Source organism: Meles meles, chromosome 21 (assembly GCF_922984935.1).
Source record: "Meles meles chromosome 21, mMelMel3.1 paternal haplotype, whole genome shotgun sequence".
Taxonomy (NCBI): domain Eukaryota; kingdom Metazoa; phylum Chordata; class Mammalia; order Carnivora; family Mustelidae; genus Meles; species Meles meles.
Window position 1 is genome coordinate 23,523,178 of NC_060086.1, and position 15,366 is coordinate 23,538,543.

The 15,366-nt window shown below is 46.9% G+C and overlaps 1 protein-coding gene across 1 annotated transcript in view; it reads right to left on the reverse strand.

Moving 5' to 3' along the window:
* LCMT1 (leucine carboxyl methyltransferase 1) overlaps positions 1 to 15,366 on the reverse strand; it is a 53,398-nt gene that overhangs the window by 25,341 nt on the left and 12,691 nt on the right. The window contains exons 2-5 of the mRNA XM_045992467.1: positions 8,309 to 8,400; positions 7,878 to 7,999; positions 3,407 to 3,483; positions 1,637 to 1,698 (exon numbers count right to left, since the gene is read on the reverse strand). Coding sequence (XP_045848423.1) covers positions 1,637 to 1,698; positions 3,407 to 3,483; positions 7,878 to 7,999; positions 8,309 to 8,400 — 353 coding nt within the window. The remainder of the gene's footprint in view (positions 1 to 1,636; positions 1,699 to 3,406; positions 3,484 to 7,877; positions 8,000 to 8,308; positions 8,401 to 15,366) is intronic.

Genomic DNA, 15,366 nt, shown 5'->3' on the forward strand with positions numbered 1-15,366 from the left:
AATTAATAGGCTTGGCAGTTTGGCAGAATTTTTTAAATGATAACAGCCAGTGTTAGGGTGTACGGAAAGGGAACCCTCATCTACTCTCATGAAAATACAAATCAGTAAAGAGGGTCTCGAAGAACGATTTGGCAGTAGCTTTTAGAATTCACCAGGGACAATGCCTTGAGCCAGCAATTCCTGTACATACCCACGTGCACCTGTGCTTTCTACAGTACCGCTTAAGAGAACACCATAAAACACGCAGCTGTCTAAAGGACGATCGGTACTGAGTACATTAAGGAAAATGGAATTTCCACGCTGAGGAGAACTAGAAAGCCATCAGAAATGAGGCAGACCTATATATGACGACCCGAAGATAGTCACGGGTCACTAGGTTGCAGAAAGAGCGAGCTAGCTACAAAGCAGGACGTATAAATGATTCACTTTATTAAAAGGACACCTGAATTTACTCATTTTGAGAAATACAGATTCACTCATTCAACAGATATATACTGAACTACACCCTATGTATTCATTCAATGTGTATATATGGTCTCTCAACAACAATTTATGGAACGCTCTACGTGCCAGGCACTGGATTATCTTTCTGTGTGTTTTCTCATGTGTGATATTTTCCATCTCTAGGTGTGCTCTTCATCCACAGGAGGAAACACCCTGAACGCTGCTTCTCTTGGTGGGGGGAGAGATGATGGAGCGTGTTTACTTTCTACTTCATACATTCCTGCACTGATGGATCAAAGCTAATGCAAGGTGGTAACTTTTTTGTTATCAGTAATCCTCCTGACCCAAGTATTCACCCAATATGAAGAGAACTGTGACAGCTACAGTGTGGAGAAAACAGCTAGGCCAGGAAACGGCAAAGCCTGCAGAGGATCTACTTACAATTCGTAGGAGGGAAACAAGGGATGGGGGAGATGTTCTTTTCTGGGGGAGTTTCTTCAGTAGGAGCAGGAGTATGGCACTGTGGTTGCATAGAGGCCTGTCTGGTTGTCTGACGGTTCCTGTGTCATCTGTGTCCACCAACCACAAAAGCCATCCTCTCTGGGCATGGCTCCTGACAGCAATTATTAAGAAGTCCCTTGAACTACTCCCTTAGACAGAGATTGAAAATGAGGGAACATTCTGGAAGAGGTTTCCCTGGGTTCAAAAGGCTTAGAGGTGAGCAGAGTGTTGCTGGCAACACTCATAATTCAAACGTGAGAGCGAAAACCCGAGCAGAGGGAACAAGGAGGAGACATCATGGACAGCACAGGTCAGGTACAGACAGCGGGGAGCGGTGGGGGTGGACTGAGGGTCTGAGGCTGCCAGAATGGATGCTCCCCAGGAAAGCTGGAACTGGAGATCTTTGGAAAAAATCTATTTTGGCATCTTTTGCAAATCACTGAGAAACATTCTGTAAAGACTGAAGAACAGGGACCTATGCACATGTTTTAAATTCCGTCACTGTGTAAATGTATCACAGAAGTATACACCTGTGACATCATGGGTGCACACACGCAGGCTCAGACTCAGACACACACACACACACACACACACACACACACACACACACACACCCTTTTAAAAGGAAAAGGGGAAAGAAAGCAAAGAGAGTTCTATAGCCCATTCTGTAACACGTATGAAGGGTACTTGCCGATTTGAAGTGGGTCCTCTGAATGCAATTCTATGATGGGTTGTGATAAGAAAGGCTTGACTCTGTGGAAAGATGGGAAAGACAGAAATGAGGCAAGGAGCTTAAATTCAGCAAAACTGCAAACACCCTCTCCAGAAACGGCAAACACATCCTGCTGCTGTTCAAAGCAAGGGCCACTGACTGCACAGGGCATTCTGCTCTGTGGCATCTGGCCCTGGGCACATGCAGTCACAGTTCGGCAGATCGGGGCTCAGGGGAGGTCACTAAGCAGGACACTCAGAATCAGATGTCCACTCTCAATCTCATCAGGAAATACTCAACATTCAGAAATCACTCAGAATTTGCCTGATGTTCCAGTGTTTTCCAAGTTGTCTCTAGTTTCCTGCCTCTTCTCCAACAAAATGTATAACCCAGTGCTTACTGCTCACAGTTATCTGGAAAACGGACTCCTATACAAACCTGAAGTCAGTAACACTTATGTGACGAGTCCTCTCCTCCAGGATATGCCAAAAATCAGACCTGGGAGACCTGAATCCTCTATCACAACAACCACACACAAAGGCCAATGTCTTTTCCAGCCTAGAAGCCACCTCTGGGCTTAAGAGAGAGCCCATGTACTCTTATTTCACACGGGGTTCTACCAAGCCGGATCCTCCTCTGCAGATACACAGTCTCAGATGCCAGGCGGCAACTAAAAAGCACATTTACTGTAACAGAATCTTGCATTTGGAAAGAGTGAAAACGTTGTTTCATAGGATAAGCTAAAACAGTCTCATACTGGAAATATTTCCGCATGATGAGAACTAGACATCATCAAAGGACAAGCTGAAACTTTTAGGTTCATTAAAAATTTTTTTAAAATATAAGACTTGGCATTTTATTTAAATCACTTAGAAAGAAGGAAGGGAGCACAAGTTAAAACCACCAGGAAGCCCTGACCTTGGGCTTCAGGCCAGGGTTTAAATCTCAGCTCCACCACCTCCTCCACGGGTGCCCTGAGGGAAATTCACATCACTGCTTTGAGCCTCGGTTTCCCCACTGGGATTCACGAGTCTGCTCTGAGCACTGAATGGTCCCATTCAGTGACCCCTGATCCATTTCGCATGGTTCCACAAAAGCTCCGGGCACAGACAAATGGGTGACTCAGTTGGTTAAGCGACTGACTTCGACTCAGGTCATGATCCCGGAGTCCTGGGAATGAGTCCTGCATTGGGCTCCTGCTCAGCAGGGAGCCTGATTCTCCCTCTTCCGCTCTCCCGCTTCTGCTCTGTCAAATAAATAAAATATTAAAAAAAAAAAAAAAAGTTCCCAGAAGAGAGTCACAGACTCATCCTCGACAGCTCTGCAAACTTCTTAAAACCTGACCTCAGGGTGGTACCCAGAATATCTCACATGCAGTAAATGCCTACATTTAGTCTCCTCGTCACTCACTCGAACAATATTTACTACGCATCCCTCTGGGCCAGGCACCTGGGGATAACAAAGAAGACACAACACACAGAACAATTCAGATGATCAAACTACTGTAGGTCATTTCTTTTCAAGGTTCAGACAAATGACGCTCACGGACAGAACTGTCATGACAGAGGGTGACTGCATTTGGAAGACTGCTCCACAGGTTGGAATGAGGATGCCGGGGCCAGCAAGAAAGTGGGCAGGAGGTCCAAGAGAAGAGCCCCTAAAATGAGGTCCCCAGCATGCAGACCGGCCCCTTCTAACCGTTGCCTCTGAATCTACCTGGCTCTGTTGTCTGGTCCAAGCCAAACTTACTTGATGCTGTGTAGCTTTCTTGTGACTATGACCGGAAAGTCAACCTCAAAATATTTTCTTGGGAGAAGATCTTCATCCTGAGGAAAAATACACAGTAAGTTTCCTAATTCTATACCCCCTCAGACATTTACTAACCATCTTCATGCACCGAGTACTAAGCCCCAAACAGCAACAGAGTATTTCAGGGCCCAAATCAGGAACGATATGGTGAAAAATGCAAGTTTCAGGTGGCTTTGGTCTCCGTGTGGAGAACGGACGGAGGATGAAAGTTAGGAGGTGCTCACAGCCATCCAGGAAGAAGGTCCAGGGAGGAAGTCATGGGGATCCGGAACTGGGGGAACAGCCACTGGGATGGAGACAGGGAGGCACTGAGAGGCCCTGGGGATGTAGGACCTAACAGACTTTGCCAAAAAGCAGACTGAGACAGATCAGGGAGGGTCAGGAAACCGATGTGGGGGTGGGGCCAGCATGTGGGGGATCAAACAGGATACAACAGCAAACATCACAAAGCACCCGCCACGGTGAGGGCAAGCACTGTTTTGTGCTACATTTACTTTTTCCCGTGAGAGGAGAGTGTGGTGGGGGGAAAGGGTAGGCACTCTGGAGCCGGGGAATGGGGTTCAGATCCCAGCTCAGCCACTTGTCTGCTACGAGGTGCTGGGAAGTCACTCAACTCCCTGGGCCAAGCTTTCCACATCCACACAGTAGAGAAGGGACAGCACCTCACGGGGCTGTGAGGACTCCTGTAGAAAGAAATACTCCGGCGACACTCACAGCAGAACCTGCCAGAGTAAGCGGCATGGGTGAGACTTTATGATGTCTACTGTGGGCTGCAGTAAAGCAAGTGTGAAAGCCACACACACAGACAAACGGAAACACACAAACACATACACTGAGTCAAAGAAACACATCTACACAGACCCACACACAGGGACATGCAGAGACACACAGACCCCACACAGAGACACACAGAGACAAAGACACTGGGAAACACATGCAAAGACACACACCCACACAGACACAGACACACACACTCACGGCCCCGCTCCCCCATCTGTGTCCCAGCCTGGTCACGCCCCGGCCATCTTAGCACTTTCTCTCCATGTCTGCCATGTCCAGTCACAGCCCTGATGACTATTCTTTTTTTTTTTTTTTTTTTTTTTAATAGGTAGAGAGGCAGACAGAGAGAGAGGAGGAAGCAGGCTCTCCACTGAGCAGAGAGCCTGATGTGGGGCTCGATCCCAGGACCCTGGGATCATGACCTGAGCCGAAGGCAGAGGCTTTAACCCACTGAGCCACCCAGGCGCCCCCGATGACTATTATTGAATGCCTTCTCTCCTCAACCCCCAGCTGCACAGACACCCCTTTCTGGCCTCTTCCAACCACACCCTGTCTGTCGCCTGCAGCAGCTCCTCACGACCCTACGGCCTAGCAAGAAACAAGGTGCTCCGTGCCTGCTGACTTGCTTGGCATTGCCCCCTCCCATGTATTCTTTGAACACCCGTGTCCACCCGTACTTCTATTCCAGAAACACAGAACCAGTTTGTTCAAGGGGAAAAGACAAAGAAAAGACAGGTGCCGGTATCCAGAATCTGGTCACGGTGTCGCTATTGCAGGCTGGGATGACACCCACGTTTCTGACGTGAACCACTGCACAGACAAGAACACTGTGTATGCGGACAGTCACCGGCGACGGGAAGCAGAGACTGCGGGGTCACCAACCCCGCATGATGGGGGCAGAAATCACGAGCAAGCGTTTCCTAATAGGAGGGGACACCGAAGGGTGAGTGTCAGAACTGTAGGTCCAGCTATTGCTCACCCTTGTGGAAAATCTGAGTGGGTCTGGTTCGTGGGAGAGGAAGGGAGAGAGAGAGGGAGAGAGGAGGACAGAAAAAAAGACCGCTTCCTGGGATATCAGAAGATACAGGCTCAGCCATCCCAACCGTTCACACTCACAGCTGCCACGCATGCCTGGTTTTGTGCAGAATGGGGCGATGGACGAGCTGGCTGAGGCTACCGGGAGGAAATGTTTAGGGAAGATGAGGACATAATTTCTGCTAGGATACCCAAAAACACCCTTCCAGAATGTTACTCTCACAATAGGAAAGGTTAAGGAGAGTCTAAAATTCCAAGACAAGGGTGCCTGGGTGGCTCAGTGGATTAAGCCTCTCTGCCTTCTGCTCAGATCGTGGTCTCAGGGTCCTGGGATCGAGCCCCGTGTGGGACTCTCTGCTCAGCGGGGAGTGTGCTTCCCACTCTCTCTCTGCCTGCCTCTCTACCTAATTGTGATCTCTATGTCAAATAAATAAAATCTTTAAAAAATAAAATAAAATAAAATTCCAAGACAAATGAGAATGATTGAAAGCAAATGAAGGACAGCATACACTCCTATGCCTTGTGTTGGACTTCTTACTTTATGATAAGGAGCTTTGCCTCGGGGTGTCTGGGTGGCTCAGTCGAGCGAGTGGCCAACTCTTGATTTCGGTTCAGGTCATGATCTCAGGGTCATGGGATCGAGTCACGTATCAGGTCCCCAGGCATCAGATACTTGACCCTCAGGAGAATTCTGAGTAAGGGGTCACTGTGGAGGGAAGCTATCCAGAGGCACACCTGGAGCCTCTAAGGAACAGACATCTACTTTCTGGGCTTTGGGAAAGGAACAAAATGGCTGCGGCACATGACACTTCCAGTTTGGGTTCTGGGATCCCTAAGTGCTTCTGACACCTATTTGTCAGGTGCTGGCAAGTCACAGGAGGTGTGGAGGACACCCAGGACAGGGCCTGGGTCCCAGACAGCTCCAGGGAGAGCCATGAGGAAGGACAGCCCTCGGATTCAAAGGGGATCCCGCAGGGCCGACCGCAGCACAGGTTGCCCAAGGTGACACCCATCCCCTGGGTCCTAGATCCTTGGGTTGTGTGGAAATAGAAGTTGGGAGACACAGAGAAGCCAAGGTTCCTTAAAGGGGTTCACTATCCCATGACTCTTTATCTGTGGTGGTACCGGCTTTCCTGGGCCCTACTGCTGCTCGCTGCTGGAAGGCGGGAGCCTTCAACTGTCCCCAGAGTCTTGGGTCTGAGATCATACAGAACGAGCTCCCACTGTGGTGGAAGCAGAAAGCCTGTGACCCACTGCTAAGCCTCTGCTGGTGCAGCCGGGGGACCATCCCGGGTGGAAGGTGCATGAGACCATGACTGGCAGACAAAATTTGCTCCACACTGTCTAGAAGCACAGATCTCTCCATTCAGGGATTAACAAACTTGCTGCCAATGACCAGGAAGTATTTTAGCCTTGGCAGGCCAGACGGCCTCTCCTCAAACGACTCAACTCCGCCATCATGCTGGTAAAGCAGCCATAGAGAAGACTTAAGTAAATGGGAGTGGCCGTGTTGCAATGAAACTGTATTTACAAAGACAGGTGGGTAGCCAAAATCGGGCCCTTTCCGCCTAGGCTCCAAAGCGCAAACAAGCATTATTTTTTTAAAGAAACTTAGATTAAAAAGAAAAAAAAAAAACCCTTTAGAGCAATACGATTATCAAACAAAACACCTCCACAGTATCTTTCCTACCCTGTGCTATTTGTTTTCCTTACTCCTGACAGATAGCCATTTCCTTGGAAGGGGTGCCTAAATCTCAAGTATCTTGACAGGAAAGAAAAACGTCAGATTTATTCATTATTAACCCATTATCGACACGGGGAGAAACCAAACCTCGGAACCAATTCGAAAGGGTGTGGGGCCGCAAGGAGGCATTTCTCCAGTGGCTTCTCCTCACGTGCACACGTTCTGCCCCTGCATTCTGCTCCAGCTCCTTCCACCACACCACGTCACTGAGGTAGAGATGCACCACCGACTGGCAGACCCCAAAGACACCCCCCTGAGCAAGCACAAGGCTCTGGACAGAGAACAGGGAAGCAACCGGGGCTTGCAGGACCTGCAGTCTACTCGCTCCTGCATCTGCCACTAACCGGACCCGTCTCGTTTCCTGTGAGAGGAGTTATACCTGTGCTTGCTCGTTAACAGAGCAGGTGAGGGATCACATCAGGGAATCGCTATGAAAGGCCTTTGTGTCATATCACTATCACCCAGCCTTGCACATCTCTAAACTGTACGGTAGACACTCACGATGACGATAAAATCTTCGTGATCATCAATATGGTAGACACACGGGCTCTGGGGCTCACGATCCCACTGGCAGGGTCTTCCACACATGCAGAGGACACGTCTACAAGGGTTTTTAACAGAAGCTCTGTTTGTAACAGGAAAGGATGAGAAGCCAGGCACCCATCCTTCACCAGAGCCCCGGTGACATCAAGTACGTGTCTAAAGGCGGCAGCAGGCACAAGCAGCTGGGGACAGGGGCGTGAGTCAGGCAGTCGCTGCATTCCCTCTGAATATATTTTTAACATTTTAACCCAGGCGGGCACCTTCACAAATGAAACAATTCGGGAAAGAAGAGGGCGAATGTTCATTTACCTTTAGTCTCCAGAAGGTGGTATCCATCCCAGCCCCAAGATTTATAATTTGACAATGACATTCTGTCTTCCGCAGAAATGCCTTTATCAGCTGATTGACGCCATGGACTCGAGCAAAATATCCTTAGAAAGAGAGACACACAGAGACAAGCTAAATGGCCTGAAACATATAAAATGATTTTCAACTTCACTCCTAAAATAAGAGGAATATAAAATAAAACTACTTAAGATACCATTTTTCATGAATCAGATTTTCACGAATCAATGAAAAGGTTCCTAATACACTGTGTTGGTGGGGATGTTGGTTAATGAGCACTTTCACATGCCCCAGGAGAGAGTGAACACTGGAACCCTCGATTTTGAAGAATGAATCCCTAAAACCTCAGGCCTCTGGGCTGATGAGGGGACGTTGGGAGGGAGGGGGTCACTTGCCTCTGTTAATTTCGGGGGCCTTCCTCTCCTTAGACAGTCTTACAAAATGCTGAATATATGGATCATGCCAGTAGCCAAGGCTTACTGCAAACCTAGAAGGGAGGAAAGGAGGCAAGTGAGTCGACGTCAGTAGGTTCTAGCCCAATTCTCAGGAACCAGGTCAAGGACAATCAGCTACCTCCAAAGACCAACACAGGCACGTTTCATGCTCCATTACAAATCTCAGCAGACTCAGCCATCTGTCTTGGTGCTCAAATACACGGCCCCTTATCACCCCACCCCTCCCTGGCGGCCATTTCTTCTCTCTCTTTGCTCATGTACCTAACTCCTTTCCCAGGACCCTATATAGCACAGAACCTCACCTAGAAGACCTGCCACCATGTATTCCCTCAGCAAACTCACTGGCAAGAGCCAGTCAGACAACTCTGCTCGACCACAAGTTCTGTGTCCATAGTAAAGGAGATCCAAGATTGTTTCCTAAAACTCACAAATGACTACTTAAGCCTTTCCCCCGGCTCTGTATTAGGTACCAGTCCTTCCAGATCCCTCAGGCAGGTCATAGTGGGAAAACCAGGAACCAATAAACACAACAGCTACAACCTAGAAAATGGTGCAGTAGCCTGAACTCTGGTCTACACAACCTGGAAAATGCTATGGTAGCCTAAACTCTAACCAGTCTATATTACAAGGAACCAAAGGCTTAGTGTTTTTTTTGTTGTTGTTGTTTTTTAAAGATTTTATTTATTTATTTGACAGAGAGAGATCACAAGTAGACAGAGAGGCAGGCAGAGAGAGAGAGAGGGAAGCAGGCTCGCTGCTGAGCAGAGAGCCCGATGCGGGACTCGATCCCAGGACCCTGAGATCATGACCTGAGCCAAAGGCAGCGGCTTAACCCACTGAGCCACCCAGGCGCCCTGTTGTTTTTTTTTTTAAGATTTTATTTATTTGACGGATGGAGATCACAAGTAGGCAGAGAGGAAGGGAAGCAGGCTCCCTGCTGAGCAGAGAGCCCGACACGGGACTCGATCCCAGGACCCTGAGATCATGACCCAAGCAGAAGGCAGCGGCTTAACCCACTGAGCCACCCAGGTGCCCAAGGTTTAGTGTTCTAAACCAGGAGCTAGAGCCCAGCTTACCGGTGGAGGACTTCTACCAACTGTAAGGAACCAACCTTAGGAAAACAAGAAGTAGTGGAAGGAGCCTGGATCCCTAAGGCCATGTGAAGCCATTTTGGCCCTTGCCCTCAATGGATATCTGGAATTAATAAATGTCTTTATCACTGAAACTAAATGGAGGGGCTCCTGTGTGGCTCAGCCAGTTGAGCAGCCAACTCTGGGTTTTGGCTCAAGTCATGTCTCGGGGTCCTGGCATCGAGCCCAGCATCAGACTCCATCCTCAGTGGAAAATCTGCTTCAGGATTCTCTCTCCGTCTGCCCAATACTCTATCAAATAAATAAATCTTTTCTTAAATGTAATAAATAGATCAAATGCAGTTGGCCTTCTGTTACTTACAGCCTCAAACATCCTAAATGCTATCCTGAGCACATTACCTCGTTTCCATTCACTTGATGAGTAAGATGAAAGTGATAGGGTGTGTGAGTGTGTGTGTGTGTGTGTGTGTGTGTGTGTTTTCACCCAACTAGGTTCTGAGTTCCCAGAAGCAGATAGACATCATATGGTCTCATCATATACACTGACAAGGGTTACTCCTGCCCTGACTATGGTCTGTGCTAATCCTGTACATGTCCCCACCAGTCTCCCACAGACGGCCATGTGCCCACTGCAGCAAATACCCATAGGAAGCACGTATCTTCGGCTGCACAAGGCAGCAACTCAACACAGAAACATACCACATATGCACGAAGGGACACAATTACCTACAAGCCCAGACTGTCAAGGCAAATTAACCCACAGAGTTTTACAAGGGTGAACAAACTCCGTTGTCTGAAACGGTGCTTTTCAAACAATGGATTGTGACCCACCCATGTCATAAAATCAATGTAATAGTCTGCGAATCCCCGGCTTTGAAAATGCACACGACAAGAGTTAAACAGAAAGTATCAGTATGTATTAAGAGTTAAAGATTGTTTTGTGAAGCTGTCGTTGGAATATGTGTTCGTGGCATAAGTGCCAAGAAAAATCTGTTCTCCAACTAAACAAAACAAAATAGACTCTTTGACACAGAAAGCAAACTGGAACTTGCTAGAGGGAAAGTGGCGGGAGCAAAACTGGTGATGGGGAATAAGAGGTACATATTTCCGGGTATATAAAAAACTCACAAAGATGAAAAGTATGTTAGGAATATCGTCAGTAATATTGTAATAACACTGTACTGTGATAGATGGTGACTATATGTAATTGTAGTGAGCGCTGAGTAACGTATAGACATGTCAAATCACTCTGCTGCACACCTGAAACTGACACAATGTTGTGCAGATCAACCACACTTCAATAATTAAAAGAGAAAAAATTGTGTTCTCACTGTTGGTGGTTTGAGAGCACTATCCTCAAAAGCATCATCTAGTGCCCTGTAGTGCCAAGAGTCATATCCGCAGTTGAGAAAGACCCATAGACCAGTGAGAATAGTATGGCTGGAAGGGGCCTTCCAAATGACCTGGTCAACCCTGACATGCAGGGCAAGAACCCTTCAACAACACCAAGCCACCGCCTGAGCACGCCCTACAAAGAAAGCACTCGCTCCACTGCTGAGCAGCTCTACCTGCTGAAAAGCTGACCAAGCTGCCTTCCTCTAGGAGCTCCTCCCTGGACTTCCTACTGCCCTCTTCTGGATGACATGGAGCAGCTTCTGTATTCGCCCTCAGCTAACACTATTGATCCAGACAAACAGTACTACTTGAGTGTCTGCAAAGTACCAGGCATTGGGAATACAGTGGGGAAAGAGACAGAGACAAGAGAAGTAAGAGCTTATGCCAGATGAAGGACAACAGCATGGGGGATGAAAGTCCTGCATCAGACAAGGTTAAAGGTAATGCCTTTCTGAAAAGGGAGGGCTGCATGGAGTCCCACAGAATTGAAGAAAGCTATGCAAAAGGCTCTCTGGACGGGACGAGTAGCACATTGAAATGCTCTGGGCAGGAAGCACCTTGGAATGTTCCAGTAGCAGAAGGTAGGCAGGGAGGCTGAAGAACAGCAGAGAAATAGGAGAAACCTCAGAGATATCTCGTGTGTGTGTGTGTGTGTGTGTGTGTGTGTGTGTGTGTGTGTTTTAATTTGTTTAAAAACTTTTCTACACTACTCATATGCTACATTTCATTCTAAGACACCATCAGTTGTTAAGACTTAAAAAAGAAACACTACCAGTTTGTTAATGTTTTTCTTATTGTTTAGAATTTTAGTTTTCTGCTTATGAAAAAGCTGTTTGAGACTTATTTGAAAAGAATGAAAGGCTTCAGACGATTAGTAAGAGTTGGTTAAATCCTCCCTTTCAGTTGGTTTAAGTCCTCCCTTTCAAGATGGTTGATAAGCGTTGGTTAAGCCTTCCCTTTACACACAACATTGACCTTCATGCTGCCAAGGGCACTGGCAAGGCTGTGTTTCTCAAGAGATGGCTATCATCGCCTTTGAGATTTCTTCCTACACTCCGGAGCCACCAGACGTAGGCTGTGTTACTCGGTCTTTCTTGATCTCATCAGAAGGTACCAATGAATGGTTCTCGAATAGCAATCAGGATTTGTGCTCCTTCTTCAAATGGCCCATAAATGTATGTGGACTGAACCAGCCAGGGGCTGCAGGTGCAGGGGTCCAGCCACACCACAAGGAAGACTGACCACATCCACATGCAAGGATAATGACAACTCTAACACGATGTGCCAGTGACTGCAGGATACAGAAAGAATGAATTACGGGTGCCTGGGTGGCACAGACTGTTGGCCCATCAACTCTTGGTTGTGGCTCAGGTTGTGATCTCAGAGTCTTGACACTGAGTCCCATGTCTGGCTCCACACTGGGCATGGAGCCTGCTCCATGCCTTCTCTTTCCCCTCCCCTCCCTACGACCTCTCACAGGTTCTCTCTCTGTCTCTCAAGAAGTTTAAATAAATAAATAAATAAATAAATCCCAAAGAACCAAAAATCACAGATTTTTTTTAAATATTTTATTTATTTGACAGAGAGAAATCACAAGTAGGCAGAGAGGCAGGCAGACAGAGAGGAGGAAGCAGGCTCCCTGCGGAGCAGAGAGCCCAATGTGGGGCTTGATCCCAGGACCCCGGGATCATGACCTAAGCAGAAGGCAGAGGCTTTAACCCACTGAGCCACCCAGGCGCCCCCCAAAATCTCAGATTTAGAAAGACCTTTCTCAGTCTTCACTGAATCAACTATTGCTTTTATAATGTTCATGACGTTCACAAACCACCTGCTCCATTTAACATTCCTTTAAGTCAACTCACTCTCTACGTAATACTTTCTTCTAACACACCCTGTAATAAATACCTTCTAAAACGTAAAACATCTATCTGGGTGCCACCTAAAGTCATCTCACATTCCTCCCGTGGGAAGCACTGATCCGCTCCAGCCACCTGTCCACTCAAGCAGCACTGCCTGACATTCCCCTATTGGCAGGAGTGTCACCTGCAACAGTGGGAACTTGCCAGGAAACCTGTGACCTGTCCTCCACCGGTATTTCTTCATCTGAGGGAAGGAGAAAGGGCCCTCCTCGCTCTCCCAGCCAGTGAGGGTCGAGGTGGGGGCTCCTTCATTTCACTTCTAAGTAGCACTCATATGTGCTGGCTACAACGCAGGCATTATTCCACATGCTGGACAAACGGGAACACGTACCACCCTCAGAAGCCCCCATATGGAAGGCACCGCTTTTTACAGAGGTCAAGGTCATTTCCTCAAGCTGTGCAACCTTGGATGAAACTTAATTCTATTGCCTTTGAAACGAATTTACCCACTTGGACTGTGATCCCTCCCCCAACACTTCAGTTGCTGAAATGATGTCTGTGTGTATGCATGTGTGTACATGTGTATTTGTAATCAATGTATGAACGTACACATGTACCTACAATATTTACACCTGCCAGTACAAACATCAATCCAATAGTCTTAGCATCAGTTACTGAGTTTGGAATATTAACTGCAAGCTGCATACTGGCCTTTAAGATATTGCTCTACCTCTCATTTTAAATTTTATCTTTGTTCTTTTGCACGGATTAGTCTCATTTTTTGGTGTCTATTTCCCATTGGTTTTACTCTTGGTTATAAATGGGAGGCAGGAAGCAAAGTCTTAAGGGCAGTAGACTTTGCACCTGCACAGACTTTGAGTCTGTTTCCCTTCCCATGAGCTCTGCTGCTTTCCTCAGCAGATCCGCAAGGCCTTAAGTGTTTAAATCACATAAGAAAAACAAAACAAACCCCATGAAAAACAGGGGCGCCTGGGTGGCTCAGGCATTTAGGTGTCTGACTCTTGATTTGGCTCAGGTCATGATCTCAGGGTCGTGAGACAGAGCCCTGCATTCAGGCTCCACGCTCAGCGCAGAGTCTGCTTCCTCCTCTCCCTCTGCCCTCCCCTCCCCTCGCTCTCACTCTCTTAAATAAATAAATAAATAAAATATTTTGAAAACCAAAAAGCAACAGTGGGCCTCAATGAACTAAGACCCATGAGCTATCATCTCCTCTCAAAGGAAGCTACTGGTATTGTCTTCCAGCTTCATCTAACAGCCAAGTACTTCACAAGGATTAATAGGATCTAAGATTGACTTTCTCTGTTGCAAGGAGTCCCTGAATAGTCTCGGCAAGACCTTAACTGAAAAGGAATCAACATTTACGACAAGAGTGAATAAGGAGAAGCCAATCAGAGACTTCCCGAGATACAGTGTCGCATATCTGACTTAAACAAACAATAAAAAAATAGTTAGCAGGGGCGCCTGGGTGGCTCAGTAGGTTAAGCCGCTGTCTTCGGCTCAGGTCATGGTCTCGGGGTCCTGGGATCGAGTCCGGCATCGAGCTCTCTGCTCAGCAGGGAGCCTGCTTCCCTCCCTCTCTCTCTGCATGCCTCTCTATCTACTTGTGATCTCTCTCTGTCAAATAAATAAATAAAATCTTTTAAAAAAAATAGCATAGGATAGAATAATGGGATGAATAATGCTAACATACTTCAGAAAAAATTAAACATTTAAGAACATGTATTCTGAATATATTCTCCCAGTCTGTCTTGTCTGTTAATTTTCTTAGTGTATCTATTTTTCTGTTGTAATTAGTGCTTCTGGTGTTCTGTATACGAAAGATTTACTTACCTCAAGGTTGTCAAGATATTCTCCCATGGTTTCATACAACTGCCTTCTGGTTCTAGCTTTTTTTCTTTTTAAATATTTATTTGAGAGGTGGGGGGAGAGCACACAGGGGGAAGGGTACAGGGAAAGAATCTCAAGCAGACACCCTGCTGAGCATGGAGCTCAACACAGAGCATGACACGGGCCTTGATCTCATGACCCTGATCTCACGACCTGAGCCCAAAATCGAGAGTTGGACTCTTAAGAGACTGGGTCACCCAGCTGCCCCTGGTTTTAGTTTTCATAGTTAGGTTTATAATCCATCCCAAATTAAGGTGTGTGCTCAGTGCTCAGAATCAGGTAGCGGTCAAGGTCCGTATTGTTTCTGCCTGAATATCCAGTTCATGCAGAATTATTCATTAAAAAGACTTCCCTTTCCCCCACTTGACTTAACACTCTGGGCAAACATCAATTGACAGTACTTGCTGTGCTTGCTCTATTTTTGGACTCTATTCTGTTTCACTGATCTAACTTTATGCCAAAGACTTTGATTACTGTGACTTTACCATCAGTCTTAAAATTCCGCAAGAATAAGCAGTGTAAGTTCTTCAACTATGTTCTTTTTTGAAGAATTTTTTTGGCTATTCCAGGCCCTTTGCCTTTCCATACACATTTCAGAATCAACTTCTTCATTTCTTCTAAGAAAGAAAAAAAAAGGCCAGGATTTTGACGGGGATTGCATTGTTTACATGAATCAAGCCATGAAAAACAGAAATCTCGACAACATCAAATCTTCTGATGCATGAACAAAGCATATCTCCCAATT